We start from the raw sequence: 12,270 nt of genomic DNA on the forward strand, positions 1-12,270 counted from the left end.
ATAAAGGAAGGAAGAGGCACAATTGAGATCTGCAGAAGTGGATGAGGCTGTACAGAGGAGCTAGTGGGCTGTGCTTGATGGTGCGACATCAACACAGCCTGTCTTGGCTGCGGGGGCCAGACTAGCTTGTGCATAGTGCTTGTAGTGCTTACTCCCCGCCCCCACTCTTGGCCCCATGGGTCTAAGGGATCAAGCATTCTTAGCATCTCGACCAAGACCAGAATTGATCTGCTGGGACCGTTTCGATATTAACACCATAATGTATGCAGAACACAGCATACACAAGAGGAACGGCTGGGGCCAAAGCATGGAGCATTTCTCAGCCTTGAACATTGACGAAATCTCACTCAGCCTGACGATCATGAGAATCTATCAGTGTTCTGAGCTTAGAAACATGTTGGAATTGAGATGAGCTGAACGGTTCTGAAGATATAAAGGCCTCAGGATATTGCCAGATCTCTCATCATCATCAACAGCATCAAAGCAATCGATTCCCACTCAGAAGCCTTTCTCCTCTACATCATCGTCCAAAGCACCAGCCTCTCGAAATGTTGTTCGACATGAAGTCCATCGTCCTCTACGGACTCATGGCCCTCGCCCATGCCTCTCCTCTCCCTGAGCTCAGCAAGCGCGCCAAACTCGGCGACTTCCAATGTCCCGACGGCACACTATCTGAACATGACATCCGCGAGGCCCTGCACGAGTGCCGCAGACTCAACGACGGCTCCATTGGCAAATACCCGGCCTACTTTGGCAACAAGAGCAACAACCAAAAGGTGTTCGGCAATATTCCCGATGGCACCGATCTGCGGGAATTCCCCATCATCGTGGGCGGAGTGTACAGTGGCGGTAGGCTTCCCGAACGCGAAGATACTGAGCCGAGCTGACGAGCGCAGGCGAACCTGGCCCGTACCGCGTGGTCACAGACTACAAGGACAACCGTGGCGATTTCCGCGGTGTGATGCAGCATACCGGCGCAACTGTTGGGGGCGCCTATACGGCCTGCACACGCGTCACAAACACCAAGCGCGAGCCTGGCAAAGACAAGGATGACAAGAACAAGCACGACAAGGACAAGGGCGACAAGAAGGGTGGCGATGAAAAGCGCAGTGCCCAAACGACGGGACTCGAGCGCACCGTTCAGGAGACGGAGAACGACCTTAACGACCTGACCAAGCGCGAGCCTAAAAAAGACAAAGATGACAAGAACAAGCATGACAAGGGCAAGGACGACAAGAAGGGTGGTAATGAGGAGCGCAGCGTCCAGGAGACTGAGACTGAGGTCGAGGAATCCACCGGCCACATTATCAGCGACCTGACCACCCGCGGCAAAAAGAAGAAGATCGGTAGCGCTACCTGTACCGACGGCGTTACACTTTCCCAGGACGATGTCGCCAATGCGTTCAAAGAGTGCAAGAAGTGGGATGACTATGGCAGGGGCGGTTACCCCCACAAATTTGGCAACAAGAGCGGTAACAGTCAGATCTTTGAGGGCGTCACCAAGGACCTGCGCGAGTATCCTATTATCCAAGGTGGAACTTGGACTGGTAGGTCATCAACACTATCGTTATGGGATAGGGACTGACCATTGAATAGGCGGCGAACCTGGCAAGTACCGTGTTGTCACCGACTACAGCGACAACTTTGTTGGAGTGATGATTGAGAATGCTGGTGCTTCTTTCTCCCGCTGCACTGTCAACAGTGATTAGACTGAATTGTCTTTGGGATATGATTAGGGAGAATATATATCAGGGACTGTATAGGATTTTCGCTTTTCAATGTCTGGTGTTCTGCTAGAGGTCTTGTTCTTTTGCTTTTTGCTAGTTAAATTGATTTACATCCCCAATATTCGACCTATATTTCTTCTAATGTTCTTAACGAGTCACACAGTCGGCAGGGGTACACTCCGCTCTCTGATATGCAGAAACGAAACGACCTTCACTTCTTCGCGATAGGAGCTCGCATACATTCGGCAGCGCAAGTAACACTTCTGTGTCTAGAACTCCCAGTAGGTCTCATTATTGTGGAATTTAGTACGAGGGATTGTCCCAAGTCAAACAGATTGAGGTGAAACCGCAGAACCACGAGGATACTGCCTGTCCTAAGGGGGGTCTATAGTATATCCGATGTCGATGAACAGAAAGGTCAGCTATCCAAGTATTGTGGCCCATGTATTCTGCTTAACATTGCCCTGTTTGAAGACCAAGAAGCTTCCCTCTTCATATGGCATGACCTAGTAGCGTTCTGTATAGTGACCGATTTGTTTACTTCGGCCCGATCCGTGGAGGAAACCCAGGATACAGGTCAGCCGACCTTTTGGAAAGTTTGGCTAGTGCCAAGATAGCTGAGACAGTGAATGAGACAAGCCCAGATCATATAACTAGTTCCCATTTAAAGGTTGGCTAACCTCCTTATAGTAACTTACCTTCTTATATATCTCTTATCTCTACCCACCCCCCCCCCCAAAACCAAGGGGTCTAAGGGCAAGTCCGCTCCCTCTTACAAACCTTATCAGTTAAAGGTATGTTCTAGCCCAGACTCCACCGGCCTAATCACTCCAAGCATTAGTAGGCCAGAATCCTACCCATTAATTACTGTAGTCATACCAGCACCTCCATAGGCGCAAGGAAAAGCTACCAGGGCGACCATAAGGGTTGCCATAGGGACTTGTAAGAAGCGGCATTAATCCAGTAGTAATAGTGATAACTACTAGGACCCCAAAGTATCTCTTCCTGATGCTACTCAACAGTGCCTAAAGAAGAAATCAAACATACAGCTAAGTCTCTTTATTATTTACTAGGCAGTTCAGACTCCGTTCCATATGACTATTCCCATGCTATCCTTACAGTTAAATCCACTGGACAGAAACCAACATATTAATTCACATTTATTCCTAACACTAGTCTAATAGTATCTCAGACCACTCCGGCTGATACTTCAGGAAAACAAGGGCGATACACCTCGGACGAAAACGCACTGTTAGTGCGACTAAAGGAAAGAGAAGGAATGCCATGGGCGGAGGTTGCTGTATACTTCCCTTGATAAAGTGCAGCATCCCTCCAAGTCCACTACTTAACTAAATTACGCCACAAGGCAACTACTTGAGATGAAAGGCTACGAAGACGGCAATAAGAGGCACTAAACTCGCCAGCGCCTAAGCCAAAAGCCAGTTAAGCCAAAAGACACTAACAGGCGTATCCAGTTCCTTTGCCTTCCAACCATCGACCGTCCTTCCACTTGATCTATACAAAGGCTTCTAGAAACCGAAGTTGAGTGAGGGCAATCTGTTGCACCTAATCCTATTTTCTCAGAAAACGATTCATAACAGTAATTACGATACGTAGGTCCTCCCAAGAAGTAGACTCTGGCTCCTAGCTGCCCAGCTCGTGCTCTGTCATTCGCAAGCTCCAACGACTTTCAACAACTACTGCACTAGAGAGATATCATTTCTTGCCCTTTATTGGCAGCCCCAAAACAATGCATTCCCCGCAACCTGGAATCATATAAATTGCGGGACACAGAGACGAACAGAAAACGCGAAGGAACACGTTAGTTCTCGGTTGAAAGGACTCAAGTGGCTATGGAAATATCACACACATAGATCCATGTGTCACTGTCCTCAGATGAGAACCTTGCCGGACATACATATCACGGAATGGAATGTATGCATACAGCCTGTTTTCGTCGCCCTGAGTGTCCCACATAGCCCATCGACCTTCCGGAAATTTGGTTACTTGCGCAAGCGACCCGATACTGTACGTCCCTGGGGCGAAGTAATCATTGAGGACATTTCGAAGCTTCTGGCACAGTCCCTCTCCTGAGTCTGGCTACTTTTGGCCCGTCGGCTCTCAGTCGCGTTCTCTGACATAGTGTCTATGTCTGACTAAGGCAGCAATCACCAAGTTGGGATCAGCCAATCTCCAGCATAAGTGGGGCACGGAAGCACCGAGCGGGGGAGGCGGCTAAAGCCGCAAGTGCCTATAAAATAGATTCCCTTGTCTTGGAAAACCAACCACGTATGTACTGAGGACTGTGGAGACGGGATATTCTTGTGGTCATGCCATCGACAATACGTTACGTCGGGAGCCAGGGAAAATCAGCTTCAAAGTCGGTGTACCATAAACCCAGTGAATGATCGAGTATATTCGGTTATCTAAACTTGTTGACTGGCTTGATAGATTTCGAGAACGGAGAATCATCTTACAACCCTCAATCCATCCGCGCTAGATGGGCATACTCGCAAGTCTTGATGAAGTATAATAAAGAGGAGAGAGCAGTGCACCTAAGAGGGAGAGCCCTTACCTATAACCATAAAGGCCCCAGACAATAATTGCTTGGCAGGTAGTATTCGCTCTAACTCCGCCCAGATTACAGCACCAGTTTCCAAGTATTCGGTGAAGCAACGGGAGACTGACGTCTTCCAAGCACTAGGTGTGAACGCCACTGATGTCGCCCAAGGAAAAAGGCATGATATAATACCTGTCGCTATTTTCTAGCTCATTACTCCAAGGCTCTAAACTACTTCAAACATCTGTGACCGCGAGAGGGGGTAAATATAAAAGCATAGCTTGCGCGCTACCTATCAATGAGAAAGCATGGACTCACAAGACGGGATCCATATCACACTCACTGTGCCTATTCCCATCGAAGACTCGATAATTTCTAATATCACAGAACATCTTCGCAAAATCTATTCAGAGGTTACCCTTGTCTCAACTGATGCGGACAAAGGGCATCTTTCCTTTCACTGCGATACCACAGACTCAAGCATCCGAGATTTGTTTTACGATCTATTTCAGCAATGGCTGGACACGCAAGCTATCCCAATTCTCAATTATCGCTTAATCCGAGGCCGAGTCTAAGGCGCATCCTGTGTGCCGCAATGTTCCTGCTGTCCATGACGGCTGCCTCTCCCATTTCTGTCAATCCTGAAGTTGCTGCTCTATCTTCGCTTGAAAAACGCGCAAGGTACACGTTCAATTGTTATAGCGCTGGCCAGGCATGTCGTGGTGCGGGCGATACCAGTCAAGGGGGGGATTCTGCACTGGAATGTTCACTCATCAGTGGTAATGGCTGTACCCAATACTCCTTCAATAGTGGTGGCGAGTGGCATCTGACAGCATATCTGAATCGTCAATGTAGACAAGCGCTTCTACACAACGGTCTTAAGCTCTTTGGCAGTAGGTTGCACCCAGGGTTAAGTTTCATCGCCTGCATGACAAGGTCTCAATCTTCTCTTGAGATTTCTCTCAGCTGAGATTGAAAGAAGGGCCTCGTAGTTCGAAGTCAGATGTCAAGAAATTGTGTAAAAAGAACAAAAAGTAGTCTGGGTCTACTTCGCCGGGGCCATGGTTGATCCATGTTCATCCGTCAATGTCAAAGGGCCAGATAGATCTCAGGGTGTTCTCATCCTTTATGGGCTCGTCGTCACTCGGTCTGGGTTGTCCAAAACAGCCTGCAACATCCCACTGAACAGTTCCTTGTGAGCCAGTTCTGTCGCTTCCCAGATTTCTAAGGGTACCCAACCATCTGATGCTGTGTTTAGCAAGCTTGACAAGTCGCGCCGCAGATTCTGTGCTGCTTTGAAAAGTTTGTACTCCACCTCATTATTTGCTAGTTCTTCTGACGTAGGTACTGGGTATAGGCAATGGCCATCAAAGCCTAGCTCTGTCCAACGTCAAGAAGTTTCAATCAGCTCATGACGTAGAGCTACTGCACCATCTCTCCACGTCCTGTAACAGTAGCGAAGAGGTTGAAAGAGGTTTTCATTCAGCAATCGCGGTCGAGAGAGTTTAGGTGTTAGAAACTGCGAGGAGAGTTCGAAAGTCTTGGCGCAGATGTCATTTTCTCTCGCAAAGTCTGGCACTTCATCCGAATACCAAAATGCTGGTTCAATACTAGCTGCCTGCCAGTCGATAATACTGCCGATGAGAGAAGGGTCACCCTCTGAAACAAATATATTTCTCATATGCAAGTCGGGGTGAAATAATAGCGGCGAGGAAGCGGTCTTGATCGGAGAATCCGCGACGATTTGCTTCAGTACAATCCGGGGCGTTCTCTAGAAGCCGCAAGTGATTTTGAACCGACCCATGGTAGAGTGGCCTTTTCTCAAGTTCAGTATCGGCTGGAGGTACTCTCGAAATGCCAGCGTCGACGAGGCCATCGCAATAGTCCTCAATACTGGTCCCTGGTTATTCATCGCAGTAAGTTTTCTCAATGACTGAGATACACTGTAACTTACAAGGCCCGTGATTTGGCTTTGCACTGTCAGGATACCTATGTTCTCCTGGATTGCAGTCCCAGTATCGACTACTAGTTAAGGATGTAAGATATGATAAAAATTATTATAGAATATAAAAATTAGAATTATATTTCGATATGAAAGGTTAGGTAAGCTTTTATATTTATGTTGTGTGGGTCGGCTAACCCACCTTGGTTAGCTGAACTCCTTAGTAAAGGTCGGCTGACCTGTAGTCACGAGGAAACCGAACAGATCTGGATGACATAATAATAGCCTTTGCTAGTTTAGGATTAGTGCCACCCACCGCCTTCATGATGACCCGCTGGCTGGTCTCTCGCTGCCTCTCGCTGCGATTCTCCTTTGTTGCGGTCTCGTTCGCCTGGCTGCCCTTCTTCCTACGTAGCTGCGACTCTCAACAGCCGTCCTTATCACTTGCTCCCTTCCAGCTGAATTTGTTATCTGTACCTGTATCTGTACATGTACCTGTACCTATTTCCGCTTTCCCTCCGACAGACTAGTATGTTCCCAAAATGACAACGCTCCCTCTTCTGAAGCGGAATATTTCCCTGGATGAAGCTCTCGAACATGACGATAATGTCCTCCACATGTTGGACTATCCGCAGAAGCTGAGAGAGTTCAAGACACGGCTTATTTCTCATAAAGCGGACATCGAAGCGACCGTGGCCTTTCATCTCCAAGCAAACTGTTGCCAGCTTGCTGATGAAGATCATTGGATGATGGGGAACTATAATATATGCATTCCAGTCTGCGTCAATCCCCCGTCTGAGAACAACGTCCTTATTCGTATCCCCCTGCCTTTCAAAGTGGGGGAAGAAAAGAATCCGGGGAATGTAGATGAAAAGCTGCGGTGCGAGGTAGCCACTTATATCTGGATCCACCAGAATTGCCCAACGGTTCCGATCCCTTGCCTTTATGGGTTCGGTTTCCCCGACGGACAAACTGTATGTAGCCCAAACTTCTGGCATATATAGTGAACTGATTAAACCATCTCTTGCAGTTTGTCAGACCCTCCAGTGCCTCCCTTTCCTCTCGACTCCGTTGGCGCATAGCACGGACGCTACGGTCGTGGCTTGGCTATCCGACGTCGTGTCCTTATATCAGTCTGAAGCGTCCGACCCCATTGGGAACCGGATACATGATCATCAGCCTTATAGATAAAGGTCGGCAGCTTTCTGAATATTCTTTGGAAGTTCTACTGGGGGATAAAACCCGAAGACAAACTCTCTTCAGCGACCTTGCAAGGATCATTCTGACGTTGAATCGTACCGAGTTTCCCCGAATCGGGTCCCTGACCTTGAACAACGCTGGCGTTGTTAGATTGACGAACCGGCCGCTTACGCTACGTCTACACACCCTTGAAAACGAGGGGATTCCTACTATTCCCAGAGACTCAGTCTATCAAGCTGTGGAATCATATCTTCTGGATCTCCTACAATGTCATGACAATCGCATCTACCACCAGCCAAATGCCATCCATGACACAGAAGATGGCCAAGAACAACTGGCCGCTTTGACGATGATGCGTGCTCTTCTCCCTCAGTTCATCTCTCGTGAATACCGCCACGGTCCGTTCAGACTCACGCTGACAGACCTTCAACCGGGCAATATTTTTGTCAACGAAGAATGGCATATCACTGGTATTATTGATCTAGAATTCGCAGCTGTTCTCCCAGTCGAACTGCAAACTCCCGTTCATTGGCTGACTGGCCGGACCATTGATGATATTGAACCCGGAGAGCACCTGGACGCTTTCGAAATTCGTATCAATGAATACATAGCTGCGTTCGAGGAACTAGAAAGAAAGGATCAATGCTCAGATTTCTCTCACGCTCAAATCATGAGAAGCTGCTGGAATAGGCGAAGTTTCTGGTATATCCAAGCAGTGCACAGTCCGAAAGGGCTTCTGCAAGTTTTTAGGGAGCATATCCAACGCTATTATTGCGAAGAGCACTGCAGGAAACGTGTGTTTGACGAGACCGTGAGTCCATACTGGTGTGAAGGAGTTGAGAGTTTGATACAGCGAAAAGTGGAGGAAGAGGCGAGATATAAGAATCAACTAAAAGAGCGCTTTGGTCAGGGACGCCAGATCGCGCCCTGGTGATGCTGCTGTCCTATCCATTCCCCATTTATTTTCTATTGTATATTAGGACTCGTCGTAAGGGGTGCTGGCGTTCCTTACATATTAGTCCTTCTTCTTTCTCCTTTTCTGTGCCTCTTCCCCGGATGACACCACCTGGCCGAGGTTTGGATTATTGGCTATTCGTTCAGAGGGCATTTCTGTCTTCTTACCCCTCGCTCGCTTGGCTTCTTCACCAGACGAGAGCGACATCAGTGTCAGTTGATTCTGTTCGATCCTCTTTTGCTCCGCGGCACTTCTGTCCGCTTGTTCACTCATACTGGCGGGAGGAAAAAGAAACCGAATAATACAGCGTTGATAAAACTCGATAGTTTCGGACGGGATGATGAGAAGAGAGGGGATACAGAAGTTACTTCAGTCATAGCGGGGTTATGAGTCCCAGGCATCCTGTCTGTGTCTGATATCATAGACGCTAACGCAAAGTGGTCACGCACATATGCACCTAATAGGTAGTTCATATTATAGATATGCTTCTAGAACCTGGTAAGAAGTTGATACTGTTAGGATTTTCTTCATTGTATCCTCTTAGGTAGTTTATTTTTTCCCTTAGAGAGAGCTTAAGCCCTAGGTTCCTAATTACTTTCCTCTGTGCAGACCATTTCTACAGCTGTACAGAGCACAGTTAGCGTTTGCGGTCCACTCGAATCTTGACAGTCATAGACCTTGTTTAGAGGTTTGGATGTGGGCCACTTATACTAAAGTCCAGGCATCTGTCACGGAACTGGTTTACAGGGAGAGCAGGCAGTAATAGATAGGTAGTTGACACTCATGAACTCTAGCTATGGGTCAGGCTATCTGCAGGTGCATAGACAAGACGTAGCTTGAGGAGCTATAAACAGCAGGCAGATTGGGATGCAGGATATTCTCAGTGTGGGTCATGTGATGATAAGGCTTCGACGGTGCCTCAGGCAACATATGAGTTGGCACCGTGACAGCATCAGACTTTTGCAGACATGACTAACTCATGAACGGATAACTATATCAATGAACATTTGAGTGCTGCAGTAAGAGTGTCATACTGCATTCACCTTGAAGTCTAAACCAGAAAATGATACTATTTTATGATTCCAAATTCAAATAGTTGTAGCAAAGCATTTTCTAACGTAGCATTATCTTATTTCACAATACCTCTATCCAATGTGCTCACATAGATCTTATTCTTTTAATGTCTCCTTCATGTCTTCATGGACTCGGCTGAACTGATCGCCAACCTTACTTTACCTAGAAATGTAGCCCATTTGAATTTCATTTTAAAGAAAGGCACGCGGTCTAGGCCGGTTGTGAGTCAGTAAAAGATGGTAAATCTGGTTTAAGTTGATGCCAAGGCTCACTTGCACATACTTCATCTGTTGACGAACATCAAGGTCGATACTGCATCACTAAAGATTCTCGAGGTTTGCGGGAAAGAGGAAGTAGAGTACACAGTAATGCAATCCTGGAAGCTCATTGTCCAGCACAGGACAGGAATGAAATGGTTACCGAGTTTGCGGAAGCCAGACGCCTTCTCTACCATGTAAATCAGCGGAAGGCATCAGTATCCAAACCCTTCCAAAATGGGGTTCAAGTCGTAAGAAATGATGGACATAGGCAGGAATGAGAGTAATCTAGGATTTAGCAGCACAGCCAGCATTCTCTAGACGCTGGATACAGCCACAGTTGCAGACTGTAGATAGTCGCAGATCTCCAGCGAAATCTTCATGTCGAATGAGCGCATCCTTGGATAACAAGTGCCGTCTACTGAATGCTCAGTCTCGGCGATAGAAAGCCGATCTCGTCCAGAGAATATCTTTAGTCTTACAGATTTTTATCTAGACGATAAACTAAGTGAATCCTTTTGACGCAGCATGGGCCATCTATTCCGTTATACGTTCCATTGTCAAGCCATAATGAGCAAGACTCGCTCTGCCTGGTTCTACGAGAGACGGGATTCCTGTGGTTGAGAGGATGCATGTGACGAAGCTAGAGCAAGCTTCAGGAATGGACGTGTCTAGTAGTACAGTGGATTGGAACTGATATCCGAGGGAAGGGGAAAAGATGAAGGGGGTGGGAGCCTATTCAAGTCCCCTTTGCCGTCATCCTAAACTCGGATGATTCAGAAAAGCCACATTCTACCAAGGATAGGTCTCTGCTGTGATAAGTGAACATTGTATTCATACAGAAACAAGAGAATGCCATGGCACCCGTCAATAAGCCTCAGAAGCTTCATCCGGTCTATAACTAATCAAAGGTCTTTCTCTACAGATAACACAGTCGGGTAGATCTTCAGCCATCTTCGCCGGCTATTAGACGCTGCTCACGGTGAACATTAAGAGCACAGTTTGTTGGCTTTATTTGTGCTATTAATAAGTTTTGAGTGTTGCCCTACACGAGTAGTTACTTAGAAATTTACTGCATCTTAGAATCAAACTAAAGAATTTAGACTCAAAAGTCGGAAGATTCTCCTGAATTCCGCGTGTATGTTGCTATCGCCTTCTGAAACACAGCTAGCAATAGTTGACGTAGCACTGAGATGGTTGGATTCCCTAGCTAGGAGGCCTAACCAGCGGTGAGATAGTTAACTTAGGGGCAGCGGGCTGACTAAGGTAGTAGAGGTCACGTGACCCTACGACAATAGTTATATAGAACAGCACTGGATCGTAGCTCAGTACCTGAAATGCACTGTTTCAAGTTCTCTAATTAGATGAAGGAACTGTGAACTAGGCCACTGGCAGAAGATTTGGTGCTGTTGCTGGAAAATAGCTGACTTCATCATACTCCAATCTCCGTCCCTGTAGTCTGAGGAATGAGTCCACCACTTAGCTACCTCCTTGCTGTGGTCAGCTGTCAACATTCTGGATTCTGGATGTCAGATCGATGTGTCAGTCTGTCATTCCTGAAGCTCCTTGCTTGATGCGGCATATTACGAATAGTCCAAATTAGCACTTTCCTAAAAAGCTTGACTATGACAGTGATGCTTATCGTTCTGTAATTGCTGCTTTGTCTCCTGGTGTGACTATACTCTAGGGCCTCCAGCAAGTATGGAATGTAAATATCTCTCGCTCTCATTCAGGGAAGCACTAGACAAGGAAAACTCAACGTCCATTCCCAAGGAATCGGTGCATCCCTGTTACACTGAAGACATAAATACGCATCATGTTCTCTTCAAGATCCGCCAGTCACCGCAGATCATTGATCATTTGCAATCTGTAGAACAATATCTCTCTCAGTTATACTTCTAAAGTCCTTGATTCACAATGAAGTTCACTCTTTACTTCATCGCCCTCGGTTTCGCAGGATTTGCCCAATCTACTTCTGTCTCTGGCTCCAGCTCTCTGCTTCCAGGAAATGCCAATACCGCAAGTGCAGCCTGGCTAACCCATTTCGATCAATTCCGCCAGCAGCATGAGCCCTTGAACCCCGCTCAATCCGCCGTCGTCGATACGGCCACAGACCTCGCGAAGCAAGGACAAAACTTCGACCCCAAGGCCATGAACAATCTGAAGAACGATGCTATCTCCGCCTTCGGATTCAAGGACGCCAAGTCCCTTCTTGCCACCATGGACAATAAGCCATTGCAGACCCGCGATGATGAGGATGAGGACATCGAGTGTGGCTGCTCCACGCAGTCTGACTGGTGTGATTCCGGTTATCATTGTGCTGGAGGCGGCTGTACCCAGACCGGCTCGGGCTGTGGAACTCTCTATAAATACGCTTGTGATGGGCTGTGTCGTCTTTCCTAGGTGAGTCTTTAGCTCCTTGACTTTACACACCTGATGGGTTGCGTGGTGCTGATTGTATCTCGTCACCGCAGAGTTGCACACCCCTGCAATAATCTGAAAACCTGGTGTTATGTTCCATAATTAACACACAGTAGGTATTGAGAAGTCTAATG

At 47.3% G+C, this 12,270-nt stretch overlaps 3 protein-coding genes across 3 annotated transcripts, besides 1 other annotated feature; all 3 read left to right on the top strand.

Annotated features, from left to right (window-relative positions):
* Positions 1 to 548: 548 nt before the first annotated feature.
* Positions 549 to 1,709, top strand: NFIA_044120 (putative extracellular guanyl-specific ribonuclease; the record flags this gene model as incomplete). Its single annotated transcript, XM_001267489.1, has 3 exons — positions 549 to 849; positions 897 to 1,547; positions 1,597 to 1,709. 3 exons carry the CDS (start codon positions 549 to 551, stop codon positions 1,707 to 1,709), a joined length of 1,065 nt encoding a protein of 354 aa, XP_001267490.1.
* Positions 1,710 to 6,697: 4,988 nt separating this feature from the next.
* Positions 6,698 to 6,731: a microsatellite.
* Positions 6,732 to 6,771: 40 nt separating this feature from the next.
* On the top strand, positions 6,772 to 8,363 carry NFIA_044130 (uncharacterized protein; the record flags this gene model as incomplete). The annotated part of the gene is made up of 2 exons (XM_001267490.1): positions 6,772 to 7,203; positions 7,260 to 8,363. 2 exons carry the CDS (start codon positions 6,772 to 6,774, stop codon positions 8,361 to 8,363), a joined length of 1,536 nt encoding a protein of 511 aa, XP_001267491.1.
* A 3,269-nt stretch (positions 8,364 to 11,632) lies between these two features.
* NFIA_044140 (uncharacterized protein) lies at positions 11,633 to 12,118 on the top strand (the record flags this gene model as incomplete). Its single annotated transcript, XM_001267491.1, has 1 exon — positions 11,633 to 12,118. The coding sequence occupies one exon, from the start codon at positions 11,633 to 11,635 to the stop codon at positions 12,116 to 12,118; it is 486 nt and encodes a 161-aa protein (XP_001267492.1).
* Positions 12,119 to 12,270: the final 152 nt, after the last annotated feature.

The sequence above is a fragment of the Aspergillus fischeri genome, genomic scaffold, assembly GCF_000149645.3.
Source record: "Aspergillus fischeri NRRL 181 1099437636244 genomic scaffold, whole genome shotgun sequence".
Lineage (NCBI taxonomy): Eukaryota > Fungi > Ascomycota > Eurotiomycetes > Eurotiales > Aspergillaceae > Aspergillus > Aspergillus fischeri.